The sequence below is a fragment of the Arvicanthis niloticus genome, chromosome 7 (assembly GCF_011762505.2).
Source record: "Arvicanthis niloticus isolate mArvNil1 chromosome 7, mArvNil1.pat.X, whole genome shotgun sequence".
NCBI lineage: Eukaryota > Metazoa > Chordata > Mammalia > Rodentia > Muridae > Arvicanthis > Arvicanthis niloticus.
This window is the reverse complement of record NC_047664.1, coordinates 38,140,592-38,156,796: the sequence shown is the minus strand read 5'-3', so window position 1 is coordinate 38,156,796 and position 16,205 is coordinate 38,140,592. Positions and strand designations below refer to the sequence as shown.

Below are 16,205 nucleotides of genomic sequence, written 5' to 3'. Positions count from 1 at the left end.
GGAAAAGGCATCATGAAGAGCTGGGCTGACTCCTCTTAAAACTCTTGACCTTTACTTAAGGAACCACCAGGCAAACCATATAGCCTATGAACTGTTAGCTATCTGCAAAAGGATATGATGGGTAGAACAAGCAACCACCTGAGGGAGGGGGGACATCCACTTGGCAGAGCTGAAACCACACCCATTCCCAGCAGTAGCAAGCAACAGGGTAGGGGCTCCCATTCAGATGTTCATAAAATGCATCCAAGAATAAGTGTAGGGTCAAAGCTTCCTCCAAATTCTGGTCCCAGTGGCTGCCCTTTATTGTAGGAGGAAGGTGGAGTAGGAGTTGGTTTTGGAGAAGGCAATTAAGTTGAAGCCTAAACCAAGATAGCAGAACTCAGCACTCAGGCATCCAAGGCAGTAAGATTGAAGAATTCAGGGCCAGCCTGGGCTACCAGTTACCACACCTATAAAGAAGAATGATTCTACTTCCCCCAGCAGCAGCTATCACCTGCCAACAGTTCCTCAGTAACAGGATGGGATCTCAAGAGTTCCTCCCCTATCCATATACTGCAAAACCCTGTTTCAAAAGTAACAACACAAAGAGATTCAGAAGTTCCACTTTAGGGGCTGGAGAGATGGCTCAGTGGTTGAGAGCACTGGCTGCTCTTCTAGAAGACCCAGGTTCCATTACCAGCACCCACATGGCAGCTCACAACTGTCTGTAACTCTAGTTCCTGGTCATCCAACACCCTCACACAGACATACCTGCAGGCAAAACACCAATGAACATAAAAATTAAAATTAAAAAAATCATTTAAAAAATTCCACTTTACCCATGTTAAACTAAGCACCTTACAGAGTTCAAGGTAAGGATTTTCAGCCTCCTGGAGCAGGGTTCTAGGGCGTATCAGCCATGTGGATAGAGAATCCTTTTAGTCCACAAGATTCATGTGATCACCAAGAACACAGCTACCAGGGTCAAGCTTGGGTGCTGTTCCAGTATTCTGCAGATAGTTCAATAATGAAGAATGAAAGTTGGCTGTGAGCCTGGGAAAGCCAGGCAATTAACTACCGTGGAAGCCAAACAGGAATGCACCTCAAGACTACAGAGAAGTCACTAGCTCCGACAGGTCAAGATGAACACCAGGATACCTGTTAGCAGGCTGCTGTGAATGACATGTGGTCAAAGGGGCTGAGCAGCCCTATAAGGGTGCCCAGCAACAGCATGGCCATGGGCAATGTGAGTTCTCAGAACTAGAGAAAACCTGATGCTTTGCTCATTGGATAACTAGAAGGCAGCCATTATTTGCACATCTTTTTAATTATGAGGGATGAAAATGACTTATTTCTAGTCACTGGAACAAGGCAATGGGTATAGACAAACAGGTCACAAATGAAGACCAAGCCATGAGCACAGCCTACGGGGAATGGTACAAGCACAGGAGTTTAAGGTGAATGAAAAGAGCAATACATGAAACAGCTCTTAGATACAAGGGGCCCTTTAAGTGAGACATCAGGGCTCTGAGAAGTGGAGCAATTGCTGGTCCAATGCAGAATCCACAGAGACGGCTGACTCTAGGCTGGATTTTATCAGTAAGAATGTTGGACCAGCATGGACAGGAGGCTGATGTTGCAGTCAGGCACAAGCAGGTTAGAAGACTGATTTAAAGGAAACAAAAAAGGGGTGTGCCTGCCTAGAAAAGCACGCTAGAGTCCAATAAGTGAACAAAAGTGATACTAAGTTTTAAGGAATTTTCCAACCAGACAGTGGAGAATTTCATTTGGCCAATGGCTGTTTATCATGACTGTGTGCCAGGTACTTGGATGTGCAGGGATACAGGAGTGAACAAAATATACTCTAAAGGTGATGTCTAATAGAAAGATAAGAGGAAAAAAGGTCACAAGTGTAGGTAATTCTGTTTAATTGTTAATACTATAAAGAAACAAAAACAGAGAAGGGGGTGGGAGGCTAGAGAGATGGTTCAAGGGTTAAGAGCACTTGTTGCCCAAGAGGACCTGAGGTTTGGTTCCCAGCACCGGCTCCAGGCAGCTAAAAGTGCAACTCTAGCTCCAGAGATGACACCTCTGGCCTTCTCAAGTAACCTGCACTCATAAGCACATACCCACACATAGACACACACACCTAACTAAAAAAAGAAAAAAAAAGAAAAAAAAAACCTTTACAAATTAATAAATAGGGAGGATACAGAGGTGTATGCCCTTAATCCCAACACTCAGGAGACAGAGGCAGGCAGATCTCTGAGTTCGAGGCCAGCCTGGTCTGCATAGTGACTTCCAGGACAGCCAGAGCTATATAGAGAGACTATCTCAAAACAAGCAAGCAAGCAAACAAACAAACAAATGAAAAATTAAAAACAAAAAGGGGGTAAGAAATGACCACAAACCTCTTTTTTATTTAGGCTACAAATGGGCTATGTATTTCCAGGTTCTGTCTAGATGTGGCCAGTCTATGTCTATAAACGTTCCACAGGGATTCTGGAAAGATGCCCTGAAGGAAACTGGTCCATGTGGCATAGCAGTGTTCTCAACCATCCCAGCTAGACATGAAGCCTGTCTCCCAGCAGCTACTATTAACTAAGGATCTTAGAGATCAAGAGGACAGAAGACTTGGAGGTGTGACTTCATGTGTGTTTAGAGGGTAGGGAGACAACCTAGGGGTTGTAGCCTACCATGGAACAAGTCAAGAAGATACTGTATTCAACTAGGATAGTGAGGAGTAGGTCTGAGGCTTCAAGGCCAGAATCTATTGTTTATTTTGCAAGTGGCACTCCTGACCTACCTCCCAGATAACCAAAGAAGCATACACTGTAGTAGCCACTACATGAGTGAAAGCTCGAGAAGCTTAGCTGAAGGCGGAAGTCTGAGAACAAGCACTAAAGGCCACCTTTCAAGGTTAACTGATGACACCAAAGAGCAAGTTAAATGATTCCAGATTGTGGAGAAACAGTAAAGGTACCTATAGACGACCCAGAAAGGAATGAAGAAATCCTGGAGAAAGGTATGGGAGAGTAGTGTGAAAGAGAAAGTAGTAGAAGGTAGAGGGAGCAGCAGCTGCTGCTGTCTACAGATTGACAGGCCACGCCAGTAAGGTGGGAGCTGGGCAAATGCAATAGGAAAGTAGGAAGGAACACAAGGAAATGCCCGAAGAGTTCAAGCGGGGCATGTGGAACCCGCAACTGTCATGACAGGCATGGACAACAGAGCTGGTAAAGGTCTAAGAAGACAGATGAATAGGAAAGAGTATATAAAAGGACAGCAGGAAGAGGCTGGGCGTGGCAGTGCACACCTTTTATCTCACTACTTGGGAGCCAGAAGTGGATCTCTGAGTTCAAAGCCAGCCTGGTCTACACAGCAAGTTACAGGACAGCCAGGACCAGAAACATTGCCTACAAACAAACAAACAAACAACAGGATAGGAGGGAAGGTAGCCCGGGACAGAGGCAGGTACTGGGTAGCACCAGAGGTTCACAATCAGAAAAGTAAAGCCAGGCCCAGTGTTTTCTCCATTCACATTCTGTCAGTTACTACAACAGTGAATACTTCTTTTCAAATTTTCAAAGGAATGGTTCCTATGTCTAAAGATTCTGTAGCAACTACACCACCACTGGCAGAGCCTGAGCTCTGTGACACTGAGAGCCCCATGAGACTAGTGGTAGTCATGGGACTTCCACAGATGGATACACACACTGGATATAGATGCTGCCAAGTCTCCTTTCTTCTAGGCCTACAGGCCTCACACACTGACTAGGTCATTCCCAGTCATTTCCATCCTGCTGGCCTATGTGCCTTCTGAGGCAAGGTCAGCTAAGATTTTGCGCAGTCCACATGGCTTCACAGAACCAGCTATTATTTCCATGATCACTAGCTGAGGTTGTCAGTCAAAGGAGCCCAGTCCCCTTCCACTACTCAACTTCACTTTGGCTTCATTAGTATCTTTTTAAAAAGTTATTTTTTATGTCTGTATATGTGTAGGAGAACATGAGTGTCAGAGTATATATGCAAAGGCCATGTAAGCAGAGGTCACTTTTTAGAAATTGTGTTTCTTCTTCAACCACAAGGCTTCCAGGATCAAAATCAGGTCATAGGTTTGTCAGCAAGTGCCTTTACCTGCTGAGCCATATCGCCCATCCTGGTTATTTTTAACAGATCTATATATTAAACACTCACTGGTTAAATGCTTTCCTCAGGCAGGGTATAAATTCCAAGAGGACATTCACAAGTACCTTTCCTAACACCTGAGGGTCCTCAAAGTCTGATAGGAAACTCATCAACAACTTCTATCACAGCAAGGCCAAGACCTTGTCTCTGAGGCCTGGGTTTTACAAGGGTAATGCAGCCTCCTGGATATGCCCTGTTCAAGCCCCTTGCCACTCTGTGCCTCAACCTAGCAGTGCCTCTATCATGGTCCACCCACCACAGGTATTACAAAGTACTTTGTTTTCCTAACTCAAAATCTGTTTAAGATAATAACATGGAAAAAACAAAACCCAGCAGCTATCAAAGTATTCAAGACTGTACTTTCTAATCTCAGTAGGCATCCACCTTTCAAAAGGACAGAGGTATGCCAATAGGACACACATCACAAATGTCCGACAAATCAAAGGCAAGGTGATTGGGGGGGGGGGGGAGAACATATGTATCAGGCTACAGGTCCTAAAGAACAAAAGGAACTCAGACTGGCCCACCGACAAATGGCAGGGTCTAAAAGGAAGAGAAAGAAGGCTGCTTCAGACTAAAACACACAGTGTTTAAAGGTGGCAGGGTTTGGTGATCGAATAAAATTACAATTTACTAAGTACCTAAGAGGGCAAAGAGTGGACCAAGCATACTTATTATCATAGAGCCTGCATACTGACAACAGCTGGCTCAAATCTGCATATCAAAAGGTTCATCTATTCTAGGATTCCACTATAGCCACCATCTAGCAGTGTGTGCATGTTCCAAGTCAAACTTTTATGGTTATTAGCATTTCTCATACTTGATCCTCCCAATCTAGCCAAGATCAGGTTTGCAAAACTGCTCTGGAAGTTTAATACAGGGCATGTAATGGGCACTCACACTTTCTCTGTGGTAATTCAGGCTGTGAGTTTTCAAAGCAGTATTTGGTCAATCAGTCTGTTATCAAATTCGAGGCAGGAAAGGCAAGGAAGTATTTCTGTAAAACACTTCAAGGACAAGAAAGATTATGCTTGAGAATACTACACCCAGGCTTCTGAAGAGCACCAGTAGCGCTCTCTCTCTCTCTGTCTCTCTCTGTCTCTCTCTGTCTCTCCTCCCGCTCTCTCTCTCTCTCTCTCTCTCTCTCTCTCTCTCTCTCTCTCTCTCTGTGTGTGTATGTGGGGGGGGGCGGGGGGGAATGAACTGTGGAAGCTGGGAACCTGACTGGGCTCCAAAGAGGATCAAGGTACACCAGGGTGTGAGATTCAGAAAGATGGGGTCCAGAGCTGGCTACCCCAATATCTTCAGGTCCTGACAGTGACAGTTGCCACCTGATTTTGGTGGCAAGCAGAGAAGCTGGCACAACACTAGGCTACAGCTATCTGAAGGGGAAAAAAGAGTAGAAATATTAATGGAATGATCTCTTCAGTAGACTAATTTAAAGAATAAAAAAAAACTCCCTTTGTAACAACAACAAAGCTTAAAAAATAATTCAAACAAACGATCTAAGTTTATGATGCTGGGCCACGAATCCCAGTCTCCCCTTGCCTCAAAGGGCTGTCACCTTCTATCTGGCACCAGACAGATTTCCAACAGGAAAAAAAAGGCTTCAGTCAGAATTCAAGATGTCTCATGAACCACATTACCAGAGTTCTGAAAAACACAGAAACAAGTCCTCTAAAGCAACATTCAGTCCAGAGGTCGTCATGCTGGTGACTCTGTATCCAAGGCAACCTGGCAATGTCTGGAGGTATTCTGGGGATACTCCTACACCTGGTGGGCAGAGGCTAGGGATACTACTGGGATAATGAAACTGAAAGGTTCCAAGGCTTATAAAGAAGCCTGAGCCAGGCCACCACTATGGAGGAAACATAGGAACAGAAAAGAGCCATGCCCAGGGTCAGGGTGTGCCACCTCACAGGAAAAGAGGCTGCCAGGTGCCTGAGACTGCAAACACAGACATCTAGGTCCACTGCTTAAGCCCACCTGCCAGTTACCAAGCCTGTACATCTGAAGACTATGTTGATAATATATACAAATTATGAAATTTCCAAAGAATAAATCTTAAAAAATTTAAAAGTCTGTCTGGTATACTCCAGCTTCCACTGTTTTTTAGGAGCCCACCAGCCACCAGTCTTCACCTCTGGGAGGGACCCCAACCCACAGGCCATACATACCCTCCTAAGGACTGCCCACAAATACATCTCTCCAGGCATTCTGATTGATTCTCTGTCAACAAACACTTCGGGATCGAGATATAAAATCCCTATCATCAATTACTCTTGAAAAAGTACAGGAAATGGAGCTAAGAATGTAGCTCAGCTGGCAGAATGGTTGCCAATCATGCAGAATGTCCTGCATTTGATTCCTTCACTGCATAAAGTGGGTGTGGTAGCACACCCCAGAAATCCCAGCACTCAGGAGACAATCAGGAGGATCAGAAGTTCAAGGTCATCCTTAGCTATCCAGTGAGTTATAGACCAGCCAAGGCTACATGAGACCCTGTCTCAAAAAACAAAACTAACCAAACAACAAGAATTTAAAGGAAAAACATTATTGAAGCAAAGACACACTGTCAACAAAGCATAGAAGTTCTAAGGCGAGGTCTGCAGGACCTAGAGAGAACTGCTACTTTTTCCTGGAGTGAGTAACATTTCTACTCACAAAAACTTTGCTTAGTATCATTCTTCAAAATGAAAAGAGAGAGAGAGAGAGAGAAGAGAGACATGTGACTCTGTTTAAATGACACCACCACCTCTCTGTACCTGCATGAGGAGCCACATAATCGTTTTCAGCAGAAGCTGTGCAATAGCTCTGGAATGCAAAGCGCATTCTTGGTCACCAGAAGACAGACCATCCATTTCACTGCCTAATGCATTCAGTAAGCCAGAGGGAGGGAGGAAGCTCTGAAACCTTTTCTGTCTATGGGTCCCAAATTCACCAGCTAGAACAAATAACCATGTTCTCCCACAGCAACTTCCTTGCAACAGGCCTGGAGGTCCTGGCTAGGCCCAAAAGTCAGTGGTTACAGGTCCAGTGACAGACGTCCTCAAGCACAGACCACTATAAGCTTCAGGGTTTCCATCTGTCAATCAACAGAAATCCAACAGTGCCAGGAAACCACAGGACTGGTAAGAGTGGCCTGTAATCCCAGCGCTCGCTCGTGAGGAAGTAGAAAGAGAATTGAGAGTTCAGGGCCTACAGAAGCCTGTCTCAAAAACAAAAACAAAAACAAAACAAAAAACCAACCAAGGCCAGAGGGTGTACCTCAGTGGCAGAGCATTAGCCTTGCATGAACAAGGCCTAGTAGCAAGCACAAGGCCTAGGTCTGTCACAAGTTCCTCCTACTCTTCAAAAACCATACATTTTGAACATCTGGCAAAAAGACTGCGGATGTTTGCTCCCTTCACTGGTCAAATAAAGCACAAGATACAAAACATCAATCAAATATGGCTGCTCACCTACTACTGAAGAAGAGCAGCTGGGCCCTGCTTCTGCCCTCCTGTGAAGACAAACGACTCCAGAGCAGTCAGATGTCACAGGGACAATGACAAGACATGCCTTCCAGGGAATGCCAAGAGTTCCCTGCGCAATATACGATCACTCACTCCACCCTCGGGGGGAAAACAAGTGCTCCTTAGGGCTTACATCTGACAAGAGAACACCAGCAGTCAGGTGCCTCCCATACACAATGGCAGTCTAGCCTAGATCCTGTAGTTCTACCTTGGCTAAACTACCCACCCACCACCAAGAGACCACTCAGTCACCACATATATGGATGAGGTGCCAAGTGATTCAGAAGAAAAGCCGCCCAGACCTCAGGAAAGGAATGAAGGAATGTAGAACACGGAGGCTCGGCTGGCCTTCCTTGGAACGACAGAATTTTTTCTCCGAGGGATTTCTTCCCAGGTGCTTCACCGCAGTCCATCCGGTACCATCAAACCCTCTAGTAACTGAAGAGCCACTACCAGTTTTCCGTCTGGGATGAACGTTTGTCTTAAAGGAACGCACTGGCGCAGCGACCACCCAAGGTCACGCCCCGGAAACCAAGGGCAGGAGCTACGCTGGAGTTATGGGGACGCCCAGGGTGCCACTGGGTCGCCAGTGCTCCCCACTGGCCCCCTAATTAGCACCAGAGGCATGCCCGCCACGCCCCAGGCCGAGCTTCCGGAAGGACGCCGGGGGGCCGCCGCGACCCACCTCCGCGTCCAGGGCCCCTAGTTCTCCAGTGCCCGCCGTTTGGGCCGTGGCCTCGCTGCCCGCACTTGGATGGCCCGCAGCTTCTACGCTTTGAGGGCTGGGTGCAAGGCAGGGCTCAGGCCCCGCTGCCCGGACCTCGGAAGCCCTCTGACCCGGTGGCCCCGCGCCATCTAGGTCACAGTACACCGAGAAGTCCCCCTTAGCTCCATCGGGAGGCCCCGGCCCCTGCCCATCGCGCAGGAGAGCCGCAGCCCCACCGCCCCCGACCCCGCCCCCGGCCGTGCAGTCCTTCCAGAAGCGACTCCGGCACCGACCCAGCCCCTGCGCCACCTCGACCTCTCCGGAGATGCGGTGGCGACCCTAGCCGCGCCTAGAACGCACCTTAAGGGTCGGGTACTCCTGCACCTTCAGGGTCATGGACAGCTGGGCCGCCGACTCCTGCACCGCCATCTTGGGCCGGCCGAGCGGAGGAGGCGGGTACGGGGCACGCCGGATAGTGACGTGCTATGCGCGGGAGCAGGCGGAGCGGCTATGCGTCTGCACCAATCGTGTCACCGGGCTGCCCGAGCGGAAGAAGTCCAGAGCCAGTCATCTCTCACGGGCTTGACCAATCGCCGACAGCTCTAGAGAGCGGCTTCCTCATTGAATTGTCCGCTGGCGTAGGCCGCAGATGCGGGCTTAGTAGAGCCAATATCCCGGCGCCATGTACATTCCGAGGGTTGGGGCTGGAACGGCTGTCGTAGGGATCGCAACACCCCCCCACACACACACACACCTCCAAAGTCGCCTCTTTTAGTGGTCACAAGCCCTGTCTTAGCGCTTGGTGGCTGTCATCTCTGGGTGGTCTCTTGGTGCGGTTTTTGCCATCGGGGAACTACTTTACTTCGTCTCCATTTTCGCAGATTAACAGCCCTGGAGTCCAGGAGCCGACTTCCCAATAAAAGATAAAGAATGTTTACAATAGAACAGGACAGGGAGGAGCCATCGAGCCGCTGGGCTTTCCTGCCAGTAATAACATTAGGAACACTTGAAAACGGCTTTTGCTAAAAGGCGAGGACTCCTTGATTTGGGTCCGAAAGGCACCTAGAGGTGGCCAGTCCCCGACCTACACTTGTAGTTAAATTGGATTCCTGGAGCAACGGTAATGATCAGTTAATATCTTTTTAATAAAAAACTAAGCAACGCAGATCTTTCAGGGCCCCCTGGTGAGAGCAATTATCTGTAATGTAGGCTGCACCCTACAGCTCGAGTCACGAGGACCAGACAAGCAGCCTGTCCCCTAAGGCAATGAAGACTTATTCAAACCACCTGAAAAACAGAATTGCAGTATCAACCGGACCACACCTTGACTGAGATTGCTTAGTTATCATACCTCTTACTTCTATTCTAGTTCTTCCTCTATTTTGAACTCAAGTTGGCAGTTGGTAGCCTGACAATAGACTTAAGGGTCACTGAAACCCTTTATCTGAACTGAATAGCTTTTTTTTTTTTTTCTTGTGAATTGAACCTACCTCATGTTTGCATGATTTCTGAGAAGCCAGAAGAGGCATTAGATCCCCTGGGAGCTGGAGTTACAGAGTGTTATTAGACAGGCACATGGGTGCTAGGTACTAAACATGAGTTCTCTACAAGACCAGTGTGTGCTCTTAACCCATGAGCCATCTCTCCAGCCCCCTCATCTGCTCTTAAAATTAAAACTGAAATTGCATTTTATTCTTTAGGAAATGACTTCTGCATTAACTTGTCTTTTGTATTTTATAGAACTCAATCTTTGTTTTGTTTTCCTTGAGACTATCTTGGAACTCTCTATGTAGACCAGGCTGGCTTCAAACTCAACAGAGATTCTCCTGTTTCACAGATTCTCTGTGCCCCTTCCCAGATGGTACCATCTCCCCTGCAGGTTCCATGCCTCCTTCCCCCTAGTTAGTCTTTAGTCTTAGAATTAGATGATGAAGAAATCAGTGACCCTGAGGCCTCCATATTTGCACAGTGGTTACACACTCCCCTCTGTGGCCGTTCCGTCTGAGTCTCTTCTATGATCACATTTATGTTCAGGACTATAATATACGATATACCATTGCCCCCTGAGAGGCCAACTTTGTGGCTTCCTGGATTCAGAACTAACCCAAGAGAAAAACTTATGTTTCTTCTCTGATGCTGTCAGGTTGGTATGTCTAGGGTTGTAGGAATGAATTTTTATTCTGTTGATTTAAAGAGTAAAAAGGCAGGAAAAGCAAGGCCTCAGCACTCAAACAAGTTTTGTTGAAAGCAGAAGCACATACACAAAGGCATGACAAAACACCAAAAGATGCTCTCCTCAGTAGGGAGGGAACCAAAAGATGGCGCCAGAGTCTGCTCAGATGGAAGGAAGATTTTATATTTGGGGATGGGGGAGTCCCCTCTCTCCTTTGGTTGGCTTGGGCTCTGGCAGGGGATTGTATGATCCAAACATAGGGAATCTGTGGTTTCCATCACAGGAGCCCTCCAGTGGGGGCATTGAAAGTCTCACCCAACAGTTCCCTCTGTAACAAAGTCAGGGGGAAAGCCCACCAAATCTTTGTCTTAAAGAGGGATAACCAGGAAGTCAGCCATCTTAAATCTTAGAGTGAAATCATCTTAAGTAAAAAACACACTGATCTAATTAGAGCCTCTTTCCTGTTTGTCTTCTGACCAGGGATCTGTCTGATTCCTAGTTGTTCATCTCCATACCAAGCAATCATGTTTTAGAGCCATTGAACTTAATCAGGAATGTTTAGCAGCAGTAAAGTAACAGTTTGTACACTGAAGCTGTAGACCTTACGTAATCGGATTGGATCACTCTAGAGCAGTGCTTTTCAACCTTCCTAATGCTATGACCCTTTAATGCAGTTCCTCATATTGTGGTGAAGCCCAACCATAAAATTATTTTGTTGCTAACTGTAATTTTAACTAACTAACTCTAACTGTAACCAATAGCTGTAATTTTGTTACTGTTATGAATTGCAAAGTAAATATCTGATATGCAGGATATTTGGCAGGCCGGTAGAGAATCACTGCTTTAGAGTTTCTTGTATTTGAAAATAAAACTGCATGGGAACTATTTTTCTCTGGGTGACAAAATGTTTGGGGGGGGGGGCGGAAACCTAACAAGGAAGGAAATATTTAGTTCGGCCCATGGTTTGCAGAAGTTTCAGTCTATGGCCAAGGCCACCTGGCTCCTCTGCTTCCAGGATTCTATGGTGAGACAGAACATTATGGCAGGGAATACGTGGTGAAGTAAAGTGTCTCTTTGTGGCTGTCTAGAGGCTCAGAGCCTGAGAAACAAGAACCCTCCATTGTAATACATTCAAGAGACTAGAGAAAGACTAAGGTTTTTTGTTTGTTTGTTTTTTCAGAAATGGTGGATATCAGCTTAGAGAACAGGGAAAGATGACTGGTGCCCTAGTTTGACATGAGAGATAGTGGTTTGGTTTTTTGTTTGTTTGTTTTGTTTTGTTTGTCTCTAATCATTAAAACGTCCTGCCTCTTTTTCCCATAGGCAGTTATACCAGAGAGTTATAATCTTCACACTTGTTCTACCATAGCCCCCTCTCTGATTCTGTATCCTATTAATTCAGGACACAAGGCCTTACCTAATGAGTATGCTGGAGCTTGGGATGACTGTGATCCTGAGATCTGTCACGTAGGAGACTGCCTGTGACTTTTCAACCCTAGGATGGACTGAGAGCACGTAGACAAGCAGAGCCAGCTGCAGCTGGGGAAGGCTTAATGCCTGCAGCTTATCATCCTATGACTCTTTGATGAGCTTCGAGTGAACCTAATACTAAAATGGACTATAAAGAATTACTTCTTACAGAGACCAAGAGAAGAAAGGGTCGGAGACAACGTATGTTCTTTAAAAGCATAGTCTTTGTCCCCCCTCCCCTTCATTCAACTAAACTCCACCTCCTAATTACTCATTCAGTGCTCATGTTTAATTACCTCAGGATTCAATCTCTTCTCAACAGTGCCACCAGCAAAAACCAGGTCTTCAATACATGAACCTTAAAGTGGGGTACTTCGTAGACAAATAGTAGAATTCTGCCCCTGCCTCCTAAAGACTTTACATCCATTTCATAGTGCATTTGACCTATCTCTAGGAATATGCAAATGGCCCCAACATTGCTTGAAAGTACAAACTTTTCTGTAAGCATCAAAGCAAACTCTTAGCTATGACCTCCTGTGTAAAATCAAACCAAGTTGCAAGCTTTCAACATACAATGGCACAGGGTAAACACTTCTGTTATAATCAGGGTACTCTGGAGGAAGAGAGCAAAAGAGATGGGGGATAGATATAGAGATACAGATATAGATTGTGTGTGTGTGTGTGTGTGTGTGTGTGTGTGTGTCTTTATTAAATGAGCTGTAAGATAATGACAGTGGTCAAATCACACCTGGGACACAAAGAATCTGGTGCTCTGTCTTTGAGTCTGGAAGCCTCAACTCCCAGTAGTAGTACTGCTACTGCTAAACTGTAGTCCCAGAATAATTGTCCCTCACTGGAAGGTGATGATCAGTAGTCACTCAGTTCACAAGACAGAAAACCTCATGAGTCCTAATCTGGTGCTGGGAGCCTAAAGGCTCTGGAGAGCCACTAGTCTCGATCCCACAATAAAAGCCTGGAGACACTGGTTCTCTAGTTAATGAAGGAACCAGCAGCAGAAACAATGGGCTGATCAGCTTGGCAGCAAAAAGACAGAAAGCTTCTTTTTGAAATACTTGCTTTTTGGAAAAAAAAAGAAATCAGAGCTCCTACCAAAAGGTGCCACCCACATCAATAAAGGCAACTGGTGAGTATAAACTGAGATTCCACAGCCATTCTTACATTCTGCTTGCCTGCAGAACCAGCATCCTATGCACACCACTGACATCTGCTATGAGCAAGAGCAGAAGCCAGGCCTTCTTGAGCCATGGCTGCAGTGGCTTCCAAATGCCTGATTGGCTAAATCTTGGGATAAATAGGTGGCTCTGTCCAAGCAGAAAAATATCTTTCAGATGCTCTTTCCCTTTCCACCGTTAGGCTTGTGCTGGGAGGGGTCTGGTTAATTCCTGAGAAAGGCATCTTTCTCACTGTCCTAATGTAACTATGTGTCTTCTTTGTGATGGTCTTGTTCTGAGCTACACTTGTCTTGGGCATAACTTTAAATGAGCTCCCTTTCCATCCAAACTGAAAGTTTTAAAAGCCAGCTTTTTGCTCCCAATTATCACTATAAAGCTGACTAAAAGGAGCCAGCAATCATCATACCACAGGCTAAATGCTGAGCTGCCTTGCTATTTTCTCTGCTAATTAATTAGTCTCCATCTTGAACTCAGACTTGCAGAAAGTCTGAGAGCCTGGGCAAAATGTAGTCAGGTTCTTTGCCTCTAGTTGGCCCCAGTCCAATTTGAAATAGCAGTCTTGTTTCCATATGAAACTTGGTGAGCATCATCTTTATTTTCTTTAGTCCTATTCATGTCTTGGTCCCTGCAGCTTACCCCAGGGCCACACATTTACTTCTTCTCATTGCATTCTGGTTTCCAAAAAGCTCCAGAATCATGGCAATGATCCGACCAAGGCAACCCTCCTAAGGACAACATTGAATTGGGGCTGGCTTACAGGTTCAGAGGTTCAGTCTATTATCAAGGCAGGCATGGTGCAGGAGGAGCTGAGTTCTACATCTTCATCTGATGGTTGCTAGCAGAAGACTGGCTCCCAGGCAGCTAGGACTAGGGTATTAAAGCCCACTCCCACAGTGACACACTTACTCCAATAAAACCACACCTACTCCAACAAGGCCACACCTCCAAATAGTGCCACTTCCTGGGGCATGCATATACAAACATTCACACACTGCTCTCAACATTCTTATCTTCCAAACTCCTACAGAACAGCCCACTGAGCTCTCAGTACTCAATGGCTTTTTTAACCTAGAGCTCCAGAGTCGTTCCACAATCCCCCACTACCACCAAACAAAATGGTCAGGTCTGTCATCAATACCTGACTCCTGGTACCAACTTGTCTTAGTTAGAGTTACTATTGCTATGATGAAACATGTGTCCAAAAGCAACTTTGGGAGGAAAGAGCTTTTCTCACTCACAGTTCCATATAATAATAGTTTATCATCAAAAGCAGTGAGGGCAAGAACTCAAACAGGGCAGGAGCCTGGGGGCGGGAGCTGATGCAGAGGCAATGGAGGATGATGCTTACTGGTTTACTACTTTAGCTTGCTCAGCCTATCCCACCAGCCCAGGGATAGCACCAATCATGATGGGCTGGGTCCTCCTTCATTAACACTATTGATAGTGTGACAGAATCCAGAGGCCTCAAACTAGACCAATGACTCATTGCAATGAACATTTGCAAGTAAAGGTATTTGTAAACACACGGGTATACTGTGTGACACACTGTGAAACACCATAGATTCCACAGAGAGGTTTTGTTTTTAACTTTTATTTTTTGTTTTCTTTTGTGAGGATGGTTGCAAGGGCAGAGGGTTGATATAAAGACCCTGGGAGGTTGAATGGGGTTAGAGTGCGTGGAAGTTCACCAAGAATCAATACATTTTATTTTAATTTTAAAAAGTAAATGCCCTGGGGCTGGTAATATGGTTAATTGATTAAGAGCCTTGGCTGCTCTTCTAGAGGACCCATGTTCAAGTCTCAGTACCCACACAGCAGCTCACAACACTAGAGTTACATCTGTAACTCTAGTTCCAGGGATCAGATACCCTCACACAGACACACATACAAGCAAGACACCAACGCACATAAAATAAAAACAAATCATTTTAAAAAGTTATGTATATGTATGTACGTGTATACATATATATGAAAATGTCCTAGAGACTTGCCTCATCTCATGCAGGCATTTTCTTTCTTTCTTTCTTTCTTTCTTTCTTTCTTTCTTTCTTTCTTTCTTCCTTTCTTCCTTCCTTCCTTTCTTTCTTTCTTTCTTTCTTTCTTTCTTTCTTCCTATTTTTCTTTCTTCCCAACACCCCCACCCTCTGAGACAGGGTAGTGTAGACTGTGTACCCCTGGCCACCCTGGAATTCTCCCTGCAGACCAGGCTATGCTCAAACTCAGAGGTCCGTGTGTGCCTCCACTGCTCAGCTATGGAGGCATTTTCTTAATTACGATTTCTCCTCTCAGACGACCTTAGCTTGTGTCAAGCTGACATAAGACCATCCTTCACATCAGGCAGGTACCATCTCTCATGCTATACCATTGTCCAGCTTCAGGGCCTCCACCCTGCAATTGCTCTGCATCTCTCCCCATCCAATAACTTTTACATCTCAGTTTCCAATCCTGGCCTTCTTAGAGGGAGAAAGCCAGATGAGGGGGAGCAAGAATTCCCTCCCACTAACCAAGAATCTTTCCAACAGCCAGTTGGTTTCTCCTGGAGTCTACCTGGAGCCACATTGAGCCCCATTTAGCTCAAACTCAGATTGGGTGGGAAGGTCATAGCTATCACTTTTGAAATTCCTATCTCCCCAGGGGTTTGAGGGGCTGCTGTGTGTGTGTGTGTGTGTGTGTGTGTGTGTGTGTGTGTGTGTTTGTGTGTTGGAGGGGACAATCTCAGAGTCACACAAAGTAATACAGTGACAGAAACTTACCATGCCAATTTCTCTGTTGTAAAAAGCTCATGCCAGAACCCAAATGGGGCTAGTGTGCTTTCCTGGCCAGCTTGACCTCTGTCTTTTATCCCTAATGAAGGCGGTAACTGTGGCTCATCTTATTGGTGGGATCTAAGCTTCACAATCTGACTCATCTGGCTAATTGAGGGATGAAGGGGAGAGAGTGAAGTTAGGAAATATTGGCCCGTATCATGATAATGACCTTTGATA

At 45.8% G+C, this 16,205-nt stretch overlaps 1 protein-coding gene across 1 annotated transcript in view; it reads right to left on the bottom strand.

Moving 5' to 3' along the window:
- Maea (macrophage erythroblast attacher, E3 ubiquitin ligase) overlaps positions 1 to 8,899 on the bottom strand; it is a 36,511-nt gene extending 27,612 nt beyond the window's left edge. Inside the window, exon 1 of the mRNA XM_034508946.2 lies at positions 8,746 to 8,899. Coding sequence (XP_034364837.1) covers positions 8,746 to 8,814 — 69 coding nt within the window. The 5' untranslated portion in view covers positions 8,815 to 8,899. The remainder of the gene's footprint in view (positions 1 to 8,745) is intronic.
- Between the last annotated feature and the right edge of the window lie 7,306 nt (positions 8,900 to 16,205).